General features: G+C 47.2%; 1 protein-coding gene and 1 pseudogene across 2 annotated transcripts in view; one reads left to right on the top strand and one right to left on the bottom strand.

Annotated features, from left to right (window-relative positions):
* The window catches only part of LOC309612971 (serine/threonine-protein phosphatase 4 regulatory subunit 1-like), a gene marked incomplete at its 5' end in the record, with an annotated part of 71,905 nt that overhangs the window by 37,705 nt on the left and 14,602 nt on the right, over positions 1-19,598 (top strand). The window contains 9 exon segments of the mRNA XM_082359342.1: positions 1,950-2,105; positions 11,466-11,573; positions 12,370-12,435; positions 13,993-14,151; positions 14,684-14,761; positions 14,765-14,868; positions 15,970-16,104; positions 16,106-16,419; positions 18,414-18,607. Coding sequence (XP_082215468.1) covers positions 1,950-2,105; positions 11,466-11,573; positions 12,370-12,435; positions 13,993-14,151; positions 14,684-14,761; positions 14,765-14,868; positions 15,970-16,104; positions 16,106-16,419; positions 18,414-18,607 — 1,314 coding nt within the window.
* Positions 8,327-9,043, bottom strand: LOC309612969 (6-pyruvoyl tetrahydrobiopterin synthase pseudogene; annotated as a pseudogene). The gene has a single exon. The product of its transcript is annotated as a 6-pyruvoyl tetrahydrobiopterin synthase pseudogene (transcript).

Below are 19,598 nucleotides of genomic sequence, written 5' to 3' on the forward strand. Positions count from 1 at the left end.
GGACGCCCACCCAGCAGTTAACGTTGCTCCGTCCCGATATGCCCCAGACACTGTCCTTTATGTATATGAGGTTGTTTCATCCCCACAACCACCTGTGAGATAGGTACTATCGTTGTCCACTCCTACAGGTGAAGAGATTGAGCCTCCAAGAGGCTGATCCCCTGCCCAGGAGGCCCCACTGGCCATCATCGCACAGCGCAGGTCAGGCACAGCGTTCGCACCACTGCAGTGTCACCTGTTGGGCTCGGAAGTGTCCCCCCGCCTTTTCCCTCCCTGCCTGCGTCTTCCCCAGTCTCCTTCACCAGCCCTGGTCCTGGCCCGCCCTTCAGGCTGTTGTCTGGTCTTCTTCTCTCACCGTGCCGGGTCTCGTCTGCTCCCCTGGGCCTGGGGAGGTCCCTGTGCGTGCGAACACCAGGATGCCGCGTCTCAGCCAGGCCTCTGGGGTTGGTGTGTCGCTGACCTTCTCCCCCAAAGCCCAGTGGCTGGCTCTCCCTAGAGATCTGCTGCATCAGATCCGCAGAGTTCAACTCCTCCAGCGCCCAGACCTGTTCTCTTTACCTTCAGTCTTATTTTCTCTGTTTTATTTATTGGTGCCTGGAGGCAAAGATCCCGAGTCATCTTTGATTTTCTGTGACCACATGCGTGCAGGGACCCCCTCTCCTCTCTGTCCCCTGCCCCCAAGCCCATGCCTGGTCACAGCCGGAAGCGTCGCTGCGCAGGAGCCCCTTGCCTGCTCTCAGCATTTAGAACCCTTCGAGGTTTCTAAACTGTCACCCTCACTGAGGCCAAGACGATCTTGTCGCTCCTCTGCTTTTCCACCCTGGGGCTCCCACGGTGCCGGAGTAGCTGCCAGAAGTCTTAGTGGGACCTGGAAGCCTTTCCCACTCCAGCCTCGCTGGCCCTTCAGGCTCGCACTCCGCCATCCACCCGCCGCCCCCATGCTGTCGCCCGGGACTTCTCCCCAGCGTTCGTCTCTCTGCTCATGAGCACGCTGTCCTCTCCCCTTTTCCTGCTTGCGGTGTTAGTCTCCTGGGGCTGCCAGAACAAAGTACCACAAACTGGGTGGCTTAGAACAACACCACCTGTTCAGAAACTTTTCTGCTGGCAGGCCTCCGGGGTTCCAGTCTCCCAGGCTCGCCTCTTCATAACCAGTTCCTGTCTCATCACCTGCGGCTCTGCCTGCACGTTTCTGGGTCCCGTTGCTATTCTCCTGCCTCCCCATCACTGCGGCGAGCTGCCAGTCTCATTACTTGCTCTACAAATTGGAATTTCCTGTGCCTTCACTTCCCCAAAACGCTCTCTCTCTAGCCTCTTAGGAGCCCTCGAGCTCCGGCGGTCGCTCACCCGGTGCAGACGGTGAGGAACAGGCAGCTTCCCAGCTTTCCGTCTCTGGCCCCGGGAGCCTTTGTGCGTGTGTCCCGCCTCGTAGGGCAGGTCCTCCCCGCCAGGGCTTTACAGAGTGTCGGGAGGACAGCGCCGCGTCTCCCCACCCCCTGCCTGCGTGGTACCCACTCTCCAAGTTCACCCTCTGCGGTGGGAAGACAGACAGCAACGTGTCATCATACAGGAAAAATGCATGTGTGTGTGTGTGTGTGTGTGTGTGTGTGTGTGTGTGTGTGTGTGTAGAAATCTGGGGTAGGCGTTGTGAAGGCAAAGCGCAAGCCTGGTTACGCCGTCAGAGTGTAGATGGGGAACCCGACCCGAGTGGGGAACGGATTGTGTGGCCTGAGCGCAGAGGAACAGTCGGTGCCGTTGGCGGCCTCATCTAAGGCCTGGGGGAGGAAGTGACCCAAGGGCCAGAAGATCCGTGTGGTGGGGCGGGCGTGTGGTGGGGCGGGCCGGGGCGGGGGAAGGAGGGAGGGGCCGGCTTGGCACTCACCGTAGGGAGTTTGGTCTTGATCCTGAAAGCACTTTGGCTCATGCTGTGTTTCACCTTTTGCCTCTTCCAGGTTAGAAAATCAAGTCAGGAGGTGCTGTTGATTCTTCTGGAACAAGATCTAATTTTCCAGCACGATACTGAAAGCAAAGTGTGTCCAGTCCTGCTGGCGCTCTCCGCCCCTGACAGTGACGATGAGGACAGAGCAGAAGCCGTTGAGTGTAAGTCCGTTGGGGAGCGACAGCCCCGAGCTCGGCAGACTGTCCCACAGCTCGGCGTGTGTGGGACAGGAAGCGTCACGGGCGTTCAGTGCTGAGCAGCGCTGTTCCCATAAACAAGGCAGCTGGTGGTGTGGCCTCCGTCAGAGGAAGTTCTCAGTTCAGATCCAAGCTTGTCCTGGAAGTGATTATCCTTATATCCAATTGTTTCAGGAAGGCAAAGCTTGGGAAATCAGAGTGATTCGGGCAGAGGTGAGGCGGCTGGCCTGGACTTCTGCTGGGCAAGATGCTGAGATTTATTAGGTAAAGCCTTGAGCCAGCTTGGGTCATGGACCCTATTTCCCAAAGTAAGGAACCGAGTGTGGTATGGGAGATGCTTTTAGGTGGTACTTGGACAATTAAAAAAGAGAAATCTAATGGACATGTGTGTCTGTTTTATAAGTTAAGGTGAGACTAAACTAGGTATGTCAGCAAATAAGAGAGTATCTGAAGAATGTGCCCATCACGTTTACAGCAGTTTGGGAAATGCTGTGTTCAAGTCTCTGTGCTCTTGTCAGTTAAAGGTATACGACGAAAGGAAGAGTGTAAGTACTGAATGTCTCCTGCTTTTAGTAGTTAATTTTGTGGTATCCTTGGGTTTGTAGGATTCTGTACCCATTATGAAGTGATTGTACAAGCAAGGACTTTCTACTTGCTTCTGGAACCCTTGTTCACAAACTAGCTGTTGACGAGCCAGCGCTGGCCTTCACGTGCCGCCCTTAGACCGAGACCCCAGCTTGTCCTCGGGCTTCTCCTTCGTGGGTCAGGGTCAGGGGAAGGTCACCAAGGCCACCTTGTGTTCCGTGGCTGCTGCTGCCTCCCCAGGGACCGAGGCAGGGGTTGCTGCACCGCACGGCCCTTTGTGTTGGCGTCACAGAACTAAACAGCTCCAGCAATGTTCCAGCACTTTAGGAGAATACAGAAGGATTTACAAAACCTTAAGCCTCAATTGTGAGTACAATAAGATATAGTTGTTTTCTTGGTTGAGAAAGAATGATGTTCGAAAAAGGAATTCTTTTCTTTTTCAAAGTGGAAACATTATACACCATGGAGCTAGAAATTTGTAATACAGCATCAGAACATTTGGTCATTATTCTTCATTTATGTAAAAGTTGTCCTCAACTATGAGTTAAAGGTCTGGCTTTTTTAACTCATTTAATTTTTTGCGTATTCCATATGTTTATAAGATGAATCAGGCTGAAGAATAATTGATTATTAAAATTCAAAATCTCCAGGGTTCTTTGATAAATTTCAAGTTTCCCTGTAAGAAATTAAATTCATTTTGCAGAATGAACCTGGATAATATCATTTAGTTGGGATATTTGGCAGTTGAGCGGTAAACTTTGCCAACTAGATCTTCTTTTTCACTTGAAAGTTGGTTAGGCTAGTTTCCAAAGCTACAACTGACAACCAAATATCTTATCCCTAAAGACTGCCAAATACCATGACAAATAATTTTAAAGGCGTTTTTGCATGATTTTTATTTTGTTTTGTTTCCAACCACTCCATTCTTGTCAGCAATATTCTTCTTTTCTTTTGGTGAAAATATTTGGAAAATATAACAAGTCTTCAAAAAGCTCTCTTCACATTTCACTTGCAGAACAAATTAGTTCACATAAATTGTACTTTTTATTCAAAGTGGGCTGCCGATTTCATTACTTGAAATGTGCAAGCTTGTAAATGTGGCTGCAAAGAACAGAAATGGTCTTGAACCCTCCCCAGGTAGAGGCACATCTGCGTTTCAGGGCACTTCTGGAAGATTGCCACTTCTCCTCCCTTAGGTCCCCAAGGGAAGCAGGATTTGGGGCTCCTTGCCTGGCCCGTGTGTGCTTGGGTCAGACCCAGAAGCTGTTCTGTCTTCCCTTATTTCCTGGAGGTCAAGGAGTCTTGGAGGGGGTCTCACTCCTTGGGCCCCCAGAGTCCTGGAGTACGGAGGGTGCTGTTCTCTTTTCAGCTCGGAAATGACAGTACGATAGGGAGTGGATTTCATTCTTCAAGCGGCAGAGGCCACGTGTGGGATTGGCAGAGCTTCCCCAGGAGGACAGCGCTTTCATTTAGCTGGTCTGAGTGACACCCCAAACACTGTGGCTACCAACATGTATGTGTGAGGAGGTGACAGGTGAGAAAAGAAGCAAATTGCGCTGCTCCGATGCCCTTGTATTTTGGGCTTTCTTTGCAGCCATATGGTGTGAATGTTGCTACGTCCATATGTCCATAAGCACACACTCCTGGAACAGTGCCGTTTTGAAGGAATTGCTTCTTGCTCCGAGGAAACGGCGTGCGTCTGTAGACAAAATGTGCATCTATTCGTTAGCCTTTGCGTTCCCTTTGGAAGTTACAATCAGTCGATTCTGATGCCAGCAACCCTGGCATATACATGGTTGAGAGAATTGGAGCTAGCCAACTGGACATGTCCTGGGCATTTTAAAATTGAGTTATGCAGTGCAGGTTATGTGTATTATGTGTTGGTTTCTTATGTCCTGGTTTCTCAGATAAATGCGGTTTGTTCTGTGAAGTCTGTCTAATATGCCAGGCGACATTAGCGACTCCCTCCTTCACGCATCCCGGAGGCTTGGTTCATATCTGTCTTCTGTCATTTAGCAATCGAACTGCGAACTTCATTTGTTTGTTTATTTCTCCTTCAAAGTAGTGCGCGTCTTAAACAACAGGTGTCTTTCTGCCCTCGGCACCCAGCACAGTGCCAGGCCCAGAGTCAGTACTAAATAAATGTTAGTTGTTGAATGAATGAATTGGTAAAACCTGGAAGCTCTGTATCCTGTAATTATATCTAGACAGCATAAACAGGCCACCGGAGACCAATTATAATTCCTCTCGCTTGCAGGAAGGCCATTAGCATTCTGAGATTATAACTAATTGTCAGAAGCCTATTTTTCTCTCACAACACGTTTTCACATTAAGGCTTCCTCATTTTTTGTTGTCATTCCTAGTTTTGAGCTCATTTTTATTTGTGCATTTATTTAAAAAGAATGTTGTGGTTGTGTGCTATAAAGAATAGTTGGCTCCCAGCAACCGAGCGAAGATCGGCATTGCATACAAGTGGTTCCCAGGGCCACGGGAATGTCATTTCTTGTCACTCGGCGTGCTGACTTTTTAACGATTCTGGATTTGTTGCACACGGGTAGTAATAAGGTTGTGTGGGCGTGGCAGATGGAGAGGGTGGATGGAGATGCCGGGCCCTCTTTAGTTGCCCGTTACCCTGGATACGATGCCTCGCGGCTCATTTATGTGGCTGTCGCTCTGTGCAGTTCTGCCGAGCATCAGATCAGAAATACGTGTCATCTAAATCCGGAAGACACAGCCTTTTCCTCATTTGTGTTGTGGGCATAGTTTCCTCTTCCCCCACCCCAGTTGGTTCTCTTTTCCCTCTTGTCTGCTATGTGCAGATTCCAAGTACAATAGTGGGTGAACTGCTAACCAGGAGCTTGCTCTGCTGTTTAAAAAAAAAAAAAGGCTGTTCAGTGCAGTGGGCAGAGCAGACCTCAGGGATGGGAAGTCCTTCCTTCTTTCCTTTCTTCTTCCCTTTTTCTTTTTTTTGGAGGGGGGATGGGAGAGGTCTTTAAACATTTTTGGGGGTAATTTTTCATTCTGTCTTAATTTCAAACTTGTAGAAAAGTTGCAGGAGTGAACTCCTGTACACACTTTATCCCACTTCTCCAGTGGTTTATACTTACCTCTGTTTGTTTAATCACATCCTCTCTCTTTACACATCTGTGCACACACACAGATATATACATACACATATGTGTGTATATTTTTCTGAGCCATTTGAGAGTAAATTGGAGGCATTGTGCCCCTTTACTCCTAAATACTTCAGTGCATATTTCCTTTTTAAAAACAAGGAAATTCTCTCCTAAACAACCATAGTACACTGATCAAAATCAGGAATTTTAACCCTGATACAATACTAATATCTCATCCATGGTTCATGTTCAAATATTGTCGTTTGTCCAGGATCACACATTGCACTGAATTGTCATATCTCCTCTGTCTCCTTGAACCTGGGGCAGATCTTGAGTCCTTCTCTGAATTTTGTTAACATTGACATGTTGGAAGAGGACAGGCCAGTTGCTTTGGTGGAATGCCTCCCAATTTAGGTTTGTCCTATGTTTCCTCATGACTAGATTCAGGCTCTGCATTTCTGGCGGGATGCCCTTGAAGTAATGTTGTGTCCTTATGTGTCACGTTAGGAGGCCCAGGACTTCAGTTCGTCCTGATATTGATGACGTTAACTCTGGTGACTTAGACAGAGGTGTTGTCTGCCAAGTTTCTCTGCACAGCTTTTCCCCTCTGGACATAATAAGGGGAGTTACTTTGCAGCTACACAAGTTTGCTGTTCATCAAACTTTCACCCACTAGTATTAGCGTCCACTGATGATTCCAGCTGTCATTCTACTGTGAAGAGCGTTTCCTTTTCCATTATTTGCTGACATTTTGTTGAGATTTTCACATCTATACTCAAGCGGACTATTGTAAGCAATTTTCTTTTCCTGTTATGTTTTTGTCAGGTTTTAGAATCAGGGTTATTCTGGCTTCAAAAAATGAGTTGGGAAGTATTCCCTGCTCTTCTATTTTCTGAAAGATTTTGTTTAAGATTGGTGTTATTTTTCCCTTAAATATTTGTTAGAATTCAGCAGTAAAACCTCTGGTTCTAGGGTTTTCTTTGTGAGGTGGTTTTTGATAACAGATTCAACACAGATATGGGCTATTCAGACTTGTTGTTTCACCTGGGTTATTGGGTAAGTTGTATATTTTAGGGAATTTATTAATTTCATCTAAGTTGTTAATTTATCAAGTTGTTGGGATAAAGTTGCTTACAATATTCCCTTACCCCTTTAATGCCTGGAAGATCTGTAGTTTTATCCCTTTCATTTATGATACTGGTAATTTCTACTGTTTATTATTTCCTTCCTTCTACTTACTTGAGTTCAATTTGCTTGTAGTTTTCCAGTTTCTTAAGGAGGAAGCTTAATATTTTTCAGCCTACCTTCTCGTCTACTTTAAGGGTTTAAAGCTACACATTTAACGTTTATATCTTTGTGATGTATTGACTCTTTTACTAAGAAGTGACTTTCTTTATCACTGGTAGCAATCTGTATCTTGTAGTCCACTGTGATATTACTATAACCACTCCAGCATTCTTATGCTTACTGCCCATCATAGTATATTTGTTTACATCTCTTTACTCAAAACCTTATATGTCTTTACATTTAAAATGCTCCTGCTTTCATTAGCATAGAGTTTGGTCTTCCTTTTATAGCCAGTCTGATAGTTTCTGCCTTTTAATTGGAGTGTTTATTCCATTTATGTTTAATGTAATTATTGATATATTTGAATTTAATTCTGCCATTTTGTTATTTGTTTTTCCATTTGTGTCATTTGTTCTTCTGTTATTTCCTGCCTTTTCTCAGGCTAATTGGATATTTTTGTATACTGCACTTTAATTTCTCTATTGAGGATTTTCAAAAATGTAGGACCTTGCAACATCGTAGTTCCCCTCACCCCCTCCTCCTCTGTGCTGTGGTTGTCATATACATTATGACATGTACATCACATGATGATCCTGGTAATGCGGTATTATAATTTTAGATTTGAACAATTCTATCTCTGGGAGAAAGTAAGAAAAGAGAAAAAATGCATAGCCCTTTATACCCACATTTTTACCATTTTTGGTGCTCTTGCTTCCTTTCCTAGGTCTGAGTTTCCATCTGGTATCATTTCCCTGCAGCCTGAAGAACTTCCTTTAATACTGTTTTTTAATTTGGTTGGCTGCTGATGAAATCTCCCAGTTTCAATTGGAAAATGTCTTTATTTTGCCTTCATTTTTGAATGATAGTTTTACTGGATATAGAATTGAGGTTTGTTTTTATTTTTCCTTGCAGCACTTTAAAGATATCATCCTCTTGTCTCCTGGGGAAGTCAGCTGACATTCATATCGTACTCCTGTGTAGAAAATACCCTTTATTCTCTCTCTGCTCTTGAGATTTTTCTCCTTATCTTTGCAGAGTGAATGCTTATCCTGCTTTGCGTTTATTAAACTCCTTGGGTATGTGTACTGATGCCCTTCACTTCATTTGGGCAGTTTTTGGCTATTGTTCCTTTAGGTGCTTTTTTTCTCTCTTTCTCCTTTCAGTCCGGGCCTTATAAAGTTGGGACCCTTTTTTTTTTTTTTTTTTTTGCTGAAATGATTTTAATCTATAGATGAAAGACTCTTTAAATGATACTCAGAATACATTACAAATTTGATTTTAAAATAGATTTGAGTCTAAAACAGGTCTTACTCACAATGATTCCAATAAATCAAGTGCTCCAGAACTCAATATGGATATGCAACAATTATGTGATGACTTCTTAATTGTCCAAGGGGATAAAGATCTTCTTCAAATATGGAAAAAAATTAAATCATTCTATAGTATTAACCTCTAAGAGTTATTCTCCTTTATAGACTACAATATTATTATCAGTTTCATATACTTTTACTTTATAAAGAACTCCCATAGGAAGAAATTTCTGGAGGTTTTCCCAGATATATACAGCTACATTTTCTGTCGTGCTTACAACATCTGCAAAATACGGCACATCCAGATCCAGATTCTTATGATCAAGGGGCTTCATAATTGCCTCCTCCATATACTCTTTGAGGTCAGTCAAATTCATGACCATTCCTGTAACAGGATCAATCTCTCCATGTACTGTCACCACAACTTTATAATTGTGCCCATGGCCATTTGGGTTGTTGCATTTCCCAAACAGTTTCAAGTTTTCCTCATTACTCAGAGATTTGCTGTGGAGCCGATGGGTCGCGCTGAAGGAGACCAGGCGGGACACTCGCGCCCGCCGGCCAGGGCCCGAAGCCGCCGCGCTCATGATTCTGCAGGCCCGCCGCCAGGCAGAGAAAAAAGCGGGACCCTTGATATTGTCCCAACAATAGGTCTTTGAGGTTCTGTTTTTGTTTGTTGGTTTGTTTGTTTTGTTTTTTAAAGTAATTTTTGTCTCTGATGTTCAGATTTAGTGATCTTCATTGATCTATTTTTAAGTTCGATGACTCTTTTTGTCATCTCCAATCTGCTATTAGCCCTATCCATTAAATTTTTTATTTCAGTTATTGTGGTTTTCAGCTCTAGAGTTTCCATTTTGACCTTTAAGAAAAAATATTTATTTATTCATTTATTTATTTATTTATTTATGGCTACATTGGGTCTTAGTTGCGGCACGTGGGATCTTTCATTGTGGCAGGCGGGATCTTTCGTTGTGGTGCACAGATTCTCTAGTTGTGGCACACGGGTTCCAGAGCGCATGGGTTCAGCAGTTGCGGCGTGTGGGCTTAGTTGCCCCACGGCACGTGGGATCGTAGTTCCCTGACCAGGGATCGAACCTGCATCCCCTGGATTGGAAGGCGGATTCTTAACCACTGGACCACCAGGGGAGTCCCCATTTTGACCTTTTTTTAAAGTTTATATATCTCTATGATGTAGAGATTCCCTATATGTTCTTTATGCTTGTCTTTTCTTCTCATCCCTGAATATATTTATAAAAACTCCTTGAAAGTGATTGTCTGGTGGTTGCAACATTTGGATCATCTTGGTGTTGATTTCCATTGATTGCTTTTTTCTTTATTATGGGTCACTTTTTCCTGTTAATACATAGTTATTTTTAATTGAATACTGGACATTAAAAATGATACACTATAGAGATTCTGGATTCTGTTTTATTTCTCTAAAGTGATTTTTTTACATAGCAGGCAGTAATCTTGTCTGATCTCCAACTCCCAGCTGTCTCCTTTGTGGTGAGCAGCAGCTGACGCCTCTGCTCAGTTTGTTTAGTTTCTGGCTGCTGCTTTTCTGCTGGGTCCCTGGGGTCTCCCCATATATGTGTAGTTTAGCAGCAGCCAAAGATCTCAGCAACATATAGACACACATTTTGGACCTTACTTGCAACTTTCTCCTGTTGCAGTTCATCTTTTAAGGACAGCCTCCGCTCCAGTTTCTGCCTTTTGGTTGCTCTCCAGTACTCTTAAATGATTGTTTTTTTATGTTTTTTTCAAGATTCTGTAATTGTTATCTGTAAGAGCATAGGTCTGACCAAGCTACTGTGTTATTACCAGAAGTCTTGATTGTTTTTTATAGTTTCCATTTCCTTGGTGAGATTTCCTATCTGTTCATTTGTTATGACTCTATTTTCCTTTTAGTTCTTGAACATATTTATAATAGCTCTTTAAAGTCCTTTTAAAGTCCGCTAATTCTAACATCTGGGTCTTCTGTGGATTTGTTTCTACTGATTGAGATTTTTCTTGAATATAAGTCACATTTTCCCATTTGTTCTCACGTCTGTGACTAATATATCTTCTCGCTGAAACATTGCAGAAACTCTGGATTCTGTGTTTTTCCTCTGAAGAGTGTTGACTTTGTTCTAGCAAACAGTTCAGATTCTGTTTCCTTTGCAGTTCTCAGCAGCTGAAACCACACAGCTCCTTCTGCCTTCAAGCTATTGCTTTGCCCTGTGAAACTCACCATCTCCCCTGTGCCCACGTGGTGCTGAGATCAGCCAAGGATAAGAGTAGGATTTAATCGGAGGTGGGGGCTCTCCCTTCTTTAGCTCCCTCCCTCCATCCTTCCCTCCCTCCCAGGATTTCTACCCTCACTTTCCAGCCTCCCTGGCCACCTCCGTCTCTGTCCTCTGACTTCTCAAGCCAGTAAAATGGTAGCTTTTACTTGGAAGTCCAGCTACCCTGCATGGCCGTACAGAATGAAGGATGCCCCAGACAGAAAGGCAGCAGCAAGCAGTGCATGTTGTACCCAGTGTGGTTTCCCCTCTCAAGGGTCTGCTTCCCTTTAGTCCCCACCAGTGTTTGGTTAGTCTTCAGTGATCGCCTGTGAGCCGTCTTTTATGCTTTGTCCAGCTGTTACTATATGTCCCACCTCACTACTCTTTGGTTTTGGTAACATGACTTAACCTCTTTGAGCGTTAGTTTCCTTATCTGGAAAAATGAAGATAAATGATACTCATGTCATAGGGTTTGAGGAACGTGAAAGAGGTAATGCACGTAAATTGTTCATTCACGTGTCAGGCACATGGCCGGCACCTGGCAAATGGTAACTCTTCAGCTTTAGACAAACCATATCTGAGTAAAACTTGAAAACTGTAGGCCTTCTATTGATATAACTTGACAAAATGCAAAAGAAGGTGTTCTCTGTTCTGACCTCTTGGGTATTTTGGCAATATTTTTAAGATTAGCTTTCGGAATCCAGTTAGTGATACGTGGGACATTGATGCTTTGGTATTCCACGTGACCCAAGTTTTCTTGTTATTTGTAGATAATCTGCAAGCTGGCGTCAGTGCTGAGCAAGAGCACAGTTGAACGCCTGCAGCTCCCTCGCTTCTGTGAGCTGTGTGGTGATGGGAAGCTCTTTCCAGTTCGGAAGGTGGGAACGTACAGTTTCAAAACTTGAAAAATTCAAAAAGTTAAAAAAGATTCAAAACTGATTCCTTTAAAGTGCCTGGACTTCCTCAGTAGACAGAGTCCGGATGAAAAACGTGGCCAGTGTGAACTGTGTAAGGAAAACAGTGAACACTGTTGCCAGTTTTCCCTGCCATCCGGGCATCTGTGGAGACGTAGGGTTTCGGCTCCGTGAGGGTAACCCTCTCGGGCGCAGGAGGAAGAGACATCGCTGGCTTGCGCTTCGACGCCGGGGCCCAGGCGTGCAAGGCCTTTCATCACTGGGGCTGACTGGCTCCAGGACCCTCGCATGTTTGCTGTACCTTCCAACTGCACCCCGTGCACTGCCCTCCCCATTTATCGCTCGTCACTCGGTTGTCATATTCTTCCTTCTGAAGACCATCGCCAACCCCCTCCCCGAGCAGCCTCACCGTCCACCTTTCTGTGCAGCTGCCCACCTTCCCTGTGGTCTCCCCTCGTGATGCAGAGGCAAGGAGCTAGGTCTCACTTACCATGCAGAGAACCTTAAGGGTCTCCTTTGCTCTAGTGCTAAGCAAAAGCATTATGTATTGAGATGATTAGGAGCCACAGCGTCCTAGCGTGTGGTGCTCTGTTGTAAATCTTCTGCTTCCAGTGCAGTGGAGGCACCCGGCTCGGGAAGTGCTGGTTCACTGCCCGACCAGAGGAGTCGTTGCTCTCAAGGCTCCTGCTTGTTAGTTTTCACAGTTTGTTAAGACAAAAGGAAATCTGAGAATAATGAGTATGCCTTTTGCCTTTTTAAGGTATGCGCCACAGATTTTGGTGATATTTGTCATGCTGTCGGACAAGAAGCCACTGAGAAATTTTTGGTATGTGACGTTATGCCAACTGTACTTGCTGATGCACTTCTTAGGGCACTTTTGAAATTAGTGGTGACGTTTTGTATTTATGAGTGTGTTACTTTGGAATGGCAGCTCAGTTTTGCATCCATCCGTTTCCGGTTTCTTGACTCCTGAAGCTAACATGTCTCCTAAGCCTCAGGCAGCTGGTGTGTGGGATGGAGCGGGAGCAACCCCCGTCCTCTTTCTGGGGACTCTTCTGCTGCCGCTTCCTCACCGGTCACTTTCCCCCGGTCTCCTCTCACTGTCTAAGCCCCTCTCTGTCCCTTCTCGACTGCTCTTTCTAGAACACTGCTCCTGGGTTTCAGAACCCGTGGGATTGTTTTCTTGGTTTACAGATTAAAATCCAGACCCTTGTTGACCCCTCAGTTCCCTTCACAAGTACCTTTCCTGCCTCACCTCCAGTCGCCTCCCTCGGGTCTGAACGCCGCCCTGACCTTCGGTCCTGCATCTGAATCGCAGGGAGGGCGAAAGGGGGCACGGCCGGGGTCTGTATTTTCGCTGAAGTCCCTGGTGACTCTCAGCACGGCAGTCTGGAGAACCACGTCACCAGGCAGCTGGGGGGCTCTTCAGGGCCTTGCAGCTCTCTGCCCTCATGCACCTCCCTGCCCCGCTCATTACTGCCCGTCTCCTTCCAGAGGCTTCCCTGCCTGGCGGGGGGACCCTGCTCACACTTCACACCCAGCTTGCGTGTGCATTTGCCTCTGTCAAGTTCCTTCCCTGCCTGGACTCACCCACCCGCTGGGTCAGAGAGAGCTGATTTCTCCCTTCTCAGCATTCCATGGCGTTCTGTTCAGAGTACTTGCATGTCCCCCCCGCCACGCCTCATTGCCGTGTTGCTGACGGGGGCCTTCACTCCATCACGTTCGCCTTTGCTCCTCCACTGCCCACCCAGTACCAGGCCCCCAGACCACTGTGCTAAGTAAGCACTTGCCACTTTTACGTGACAGGGCGTACTGCCTGCGTGGCTGGAATACAGCTAGTTTAACGGAAGCGCCGCACGTTTACGCTCACACCGCGGAGGACCGACGTGAACTTGTAAATGGACTCACAGCCGTGTGTATCCAGGGCGATGGCCATCCGCTGCATTCCACTGCACACAGGTTGCGTTCCGTGGCCTGGAGCTATTTGTGGTACCATCAGGTTCTAACAGTCTGCCTTCTCCCACTAAGTGCCCCAGCCAAAGACCGAGGTGCCTGGGTGGGGCCGCTAGCTGGGGAAGCCACAATTTCAAAGTCATCCACAGTTCTTCTCTACAGTTCACAGAACGCGTATCAGTCATTCAGCCTTGGGGGAGGTTTTCTGTATTATCCTGTTGAATTGAACGAAGTCATTTACTAGGATTAAGAGGTAAAGGAAGTTACTTATCCTAATTTCTGTTTGTTTCAGACGATTCCTTTTGGACTCGTATCTAGTTCCCTTTTGTGTCATTAACTTACGGCTCTGCCTTAACTACATCATTGAAACAGGTCTGCCCTTCCTTCGGGTGACCAAGTCTGAGTGGCATGGTTTTGTTTGCTTCGGTAGCTCCCGAAGTTTTTTGAGCTCTGCTCGGACAACGCGTGGGGGATGAGGAAAGCCTGTGCGGGGTGCTTCATGGCCGTGTCCCACAACACGTCCCCCGAGGGCCGCCGGGCCAGGCTCTCGCCGCTCTTTATCACACTGATCAGCGACCCCTGTCGATGGGTGAGTGCGGCCACTGGCAGGCCTCGGTGTGGCTTTGGACTTGGCACCGTGTACTGTGTCTTTTCAGTAACGGATTGGCGTATTTAGACTTCGTGAGGATTATTAGGGCACCTAAAATCTCAGAAGCCTGGTGTGCAGTAAGAAAGTGGCAGACACCTCAGCATTCATAGCAAGCGAATATGACAGAAATGAGACGGAGAGAGCTGTAACTGCATTGTTACCTTTTCTGTCATCATCATAAACATGCCCGTAATGATTAATAAGGTCTGTTCAGATGCTTTACAAAGTCTGGAATTATTTGATGTAGAATTAATATTCTGGAAGCATACAAACTACATGATGGCACTAAATTTTTCCTGATTTTCTGTTGAAAAATAGTTTATTTGGAACCTAGGGACTGCCTTAGAAAGCAATACATCTGCTTAGATGTAATGTGGCGGACGGTGAACTGTCTGGTGATCAGCCACCTGTTCAGCCTGGGATCAGACCTGGCCGACACCGCGTCCGCCGCGCCCTTCTTCCCTGGCTTCAGGTGCGCCAGGCTGCCTTCGAGTCCCTGGGCCCCTTCATCTTCACCTTTGCCAACCCCTCCAGGGCTGGCCTTTATATTTGAGAAGATGGCACCCTGAGCATCCGACCACCGGCTCCGGATTCGGACTCGGATTTCACCTCCGGGTCACCGGGTGCAGGCAGCCATGGTAACATGTCCTCAGCCTGGTAAGTTTCGGCTGGGATAATTATCAGGATCCCGGCTTCACCTCAAGCATCCACCTAAAATTCTAGCAATTATCTTGTCTGGAGTTTTAGTAACAGTGACCTTCTGGGCAAGATGGAATATTAGAGCTTTAATTATGTAAAGAAGCAAAAAGTAATTGCAATAATGATTTTGAAACATGACTACTGGGTTATAAATAATGAAGCTACTGTGTCTCCTAAATTTAGATAAAATATTCATTCAGAGTCATGATTAAATAACCTATAAAGAAAATTTTCTCTTACTTTTTGATTAATGAAGTTCTTTGGATAATTTACACAGGGAAAATGTGAAGTCTCCCTAATAGAATTTTGTGCCGTAGGATTTTTCATGCACTTGATGGTGACATTCCTGACTCACCGTTAGTAGGCCCACACTGTTCTTCTAGTAAGTTCTAGTGATTGATCTCGGGTTTTTTCCTGTTTCCTCAGAAGACGATGGGTGTGTACTAAGCAGGCCATTCGAGGTAGTTTTACAAGCATCTCTCCATTGCGAATATTCCTCCTCAGCAGTGTGAGAGGAGGTGATTCACATCTCGGATGGCACGGATGCTTCGTAAGATTGGTGCATCCTTCTCTCCATCTTTCTCCACCAAAATTCATTGAGTTCTTGCCGAAGGTCAGGCCCTGTGTGCCGCATCTTCCTCATCAAGACTTTCCAAGCGGTTCACAAATAGCCAGTTCTTAGCAGCTCTAGCACCTTTTATTTTCTAATGCCTGCCCCCTGGTGGAGGTACTGACGAGCAGTGAGTGCATGAAATCTCACCACGGAAGGGGTGCCCGCCGAAGCCAGGGCTAATGCACCGCTTGCACGTAATGGAGGGATGGGGTGAACCTTCCTGTGGCATTTTCAGTGCTTGTAATACTCCCAGTGGGGCAGAGGGCACTGATTGGACCTCTTATCCTCTGTGAGGTTATTAACTTCCGGCACCGGAAGACACGGGAGGTTGGATAGCCAGGTAGAGAGGAGGACCGGCCTCGCAAGGATGGGGATCTGATGTTTTCCCATTTTACTTCCGGTCTGTTACACGGTGCTAAAAATTTGCTTCCCTCAATTTAAACTAGTTCCACAAAGCCGGGCCAGGCAGAGCCAGCTCTACCCATGGAAGGCACATCCACGGACACCAGCAATTTCCCGTGCGTTGGTAGCTCCTCCGGTGGCCTGATGGAGAACCCAACGGAAGACTCTGTCTTGGCTGGCCGAGCTGACCAGGCTTCCCCCTGAGGCCATGAAGCTCCCCAGTGTTAACGACCTCCCCGTCAACAGCCATCCTGGACCAGACTCCTGTGCCCGCCCGGGGAGTCCTGAGGACGTTTTCAGTAATTTCCTTTATTGGCGAACTCCTCTCCCTGGCATAAGCAAGGACTTAGAGCTGCTCCTGAGCGAGGCTGGCCCGCAGGAGGAAGGTGGCGGCACACCCGAGGCCGTGCACCGGAGCTGTGTGGCTAGGAGCGAGATTCAGAGAGTTCTGGATGGTTTGCAGGAGCATATGATGAACGATCCAGATGTGCAAGGTAACTGCTGTCCGCGGTAATGGAAGAGAAAAGGGGATCTTTCCGGATTGTGTGTCACCCGGGCCCGTGTGTGGCTTTCCACGTGTGCGTACTTCCCTCGATCGACCCTGCGCACCCACCACAGGGGCGCCTGGCCCAGTCTCCGCACAGCCCTCACACCGGGATCCTGCTGTTGCAGGTCTCTGCAAGGGTTTCGCCTCCTTGCTTTTCAGCCGTGCGAACCGGTTCTCCGATAAAAGCGGCTAGTTCTCGGGCGTGTCTAGAGCGGTGGAAATTTTATTAGCTCCTTGGACACGGTTCTATCTCTTGCCGTGTTACAGTGCCCTTTCTGGTTACGAACAGCCAAGGATGGTGCTCCTTTTGGAGCCTATTAACTCCCCTAAACCATAAGGTTTTTGCCTTTGTACAGCCAGGAAAAGCACAACTTCTTCTTTGGGGTGTTTTTCATTTTGTGACTAGTGTTCCCACCGAGCGTCTGATCGGGGAGCCAGGCCTTGCGGTCCATACCCATCATCATGCCTCTTCTTTCTCTAAACAGGGTTATATTTGTATTCTTCCTTGAGTTGGGGAAATTGGAAAAAAACAACACTTACTGCTGTTGCCGGGCAAAGATTTGTGAAGCTTTCGGGAAAGGAAATGTGAAAATCCAGTTAGCCCTGTGATTATTCTTTGTCTTTAAATTTATAAAGGAAATTAAGTCAGTGTTTGCTGAAGGAATGAGCACATGTAACATATCGCTTCTAATTGTTACAGACAAAGGTCTGTTTTTGGAAAACACATTTCTAAAGCTGCATTGTTCAGTGCTTGGACCCGGGCTGGGTGCTGGGGCAGTAATGCCCGACACGTGAAGCCCTTAGGGTCTGGTTGAGGGGATTATGGAAACAACCACCCGGCATAGGGAGTGGCACGGGCTGGGGCAGGGGTGGGCGCACAGGGCAGGAAGCCGGTCCCTCCCGGGGGCGGAGGAAGCATCTGGGAGAAGACCTCACAGAGCAGCTGACATTTGACGCGGGCTTTAGGCAACGGCCAGGACTCCATCATCTCGAGACGTCGAGGGTTGAGTTTCAGAGGTTCCTTCCAGTTCCCTGAAATTGTTGTTTGTAAAATCTTGTGTGCATATGCAGACTTAATTTCTTTGTAAGGAAGGACCCGCAGCTTTCATCAGCACTCAGAGGGATCTGGGACCCCAAAAGATTGAGAAGTAAACTACCCGTTGGGTATTTGTGCACTGGCCATGGCTGAAAATGTCACTCAGACCCCTGGGAAGGGCCTCGGGTGCACTAAGGAGGTGGCACCTTGCCCTGGGCCCAGTGGGGAGCCCTTGCAAGCTCTGAACGTTTTAAGGACTCTTGTTGAATTGAACTAGTAGAAAACAGGATGCAGGCAGTATTGTGTGTGTGTGTGTGTGTGTGTGTGTGTGTTTGGAGGCTGGAGACATGGAAACATCGGTTTGTTTTTACAGAAAGGCATGTGAACCATGTCGTCTTCACTGTTAGGAGGGTCTCCAATAGCCGTGCTGTGGACGGAGGGAACGAGTAGCGCTCGGGGCTGGGTGAACGCGGTCTTCACTCGTCGGTGTGGACGGGGATGGACTGATCCCAGCACGCGCGTGCGCGTGTGTGCGTGTGGCAGAGCCGCGGCCGCCCTGGTTTATAAATGGGGGATGCCCCCCCCCCCCCGTTGCTGGACCTCCCAGACAGCAGCGTTCAGGAACATCGTGTTGTCTTTCTGTGAAAGATGATGGAATTGAACTCTGATTTTCCTAACTGAGGCTTTTCGAGTTCAGGTTGGATGCTCTGTGTGTGGCTGGCGTTTAGTTGGAATGAAGTTAACGGCCGTAAACATCAGCACCTCGGTGAGCGCTCGCGCCGGGCGACCGACGTCCGGAAGGGGAGGGCTTGTGCGGTGCGTCCACGTCCAGCCTGTCTTGTTGTGAGTGAATCCCTACAAACCAAATAAAGTTATTAAAATTCTTGGAACTTCTCTTCCTGCAGCTCAAGTTCAGGTTTTGTCAGCTGCACTGAGAGCCGCGCAGCTAGACTCTGTGGATGAGCCCGAGCGCCCGCCGGCAGAAGGGCTCAAGGAGGTGTCCATTTCAGGTCCCAGCCCAGCCCCTGGCGGTCAGCCGGCCCCGTCGGCTTCACCAGCGCGGAACGAGCTCGCCACGGCCAGGACGTTACAAAGCACAGTGAGTCTTTGCCGTCGCCCTCAGCCACCGAGGAGGTGACGGAAATCACAAAGCTGCATTTTCTTTGATTAATATATCCTGGCAGAAATGATAAATGGCACAGTTAATTTTATTCTTAAGGCCATGTTTTGGATAACTAGACAACGAATCAATCAGGTGATTGATAACCCCGACTCTCCTCCACAAAACAAACGTGGGGAGACCAAAAAGCACCTTCCCTCTTCTCCAAAGACAACCTGGTTCTTTGGGGGGGATTAACCGTCTAAATGCTCTATTTCACTGCTAAACCGACGCTTACATCTTCCAGTAGCAAGGGGAGGTGAATTCATGCAACTCCTAGAGCGTAAAGTTGACGGTGACCTTTGAGATTGCGCGTCACCTCCAGCCCGTCCTGTGGGCCTCCTTTAACCCGTGCTTGCTCAGGAGTGGTGCTGGATGCCGTTTCTTGGAGGGGAGATTTTGAGAAGCCAAGTAGCTCACTACGTTTTCTCCTCTAGTCTGGAACCAACCCCCGTGAGGCTGGGACTCCGTGTTTGGGGTGAGGAGGAAGCCTGGCACTTATTTCTCACCTTGAGTTTCTCTAGCTTTCCAGCTCGCTCGTGGTAGGAGGCTCTGATGCCGTCCTAATTCCTGCTAAACTCGCACGTGGACCCCTTTGAGCTGGGGTCCTTCACAGGTAGTGGTGAGACTAGCGAATTAAAAGTAGCAAGGGGTCTGTGATCATAAAGTCATGATGTGTGGGCACCCTCTCATTTTCATGTGCCACGATGGAGAATCTCTTCAAACTTGTGGTCTCCAGGGTCAGAATACCAATTGTTTCTCCATTCACACAGTTTATATTTTGATGTCCGTGATTAAACTAACTTATCGCCTCCTTTTACCCCCTTGGTCTGCTCCAGTGAAGCTAAACAAAAGACGAATTAAAAAAGCCTGAATATAAAATGTTCAAGGGTTATTAAGGTTGCCTTTGATTAGTAGGGAATGAGATGAT

Source organism: Balaenoptera borealis (genome assembly GCF_965194805.1).
Source record: "Balaenoptera borealis genome assembly, chromosome: 16".
Lineage (NCBI taxonomy): Eukaryota > Metazoa > Chordata > Mammalia > Artiodactyla > Balaenopteridae > Balaenoptera > Balaenoptera borealis.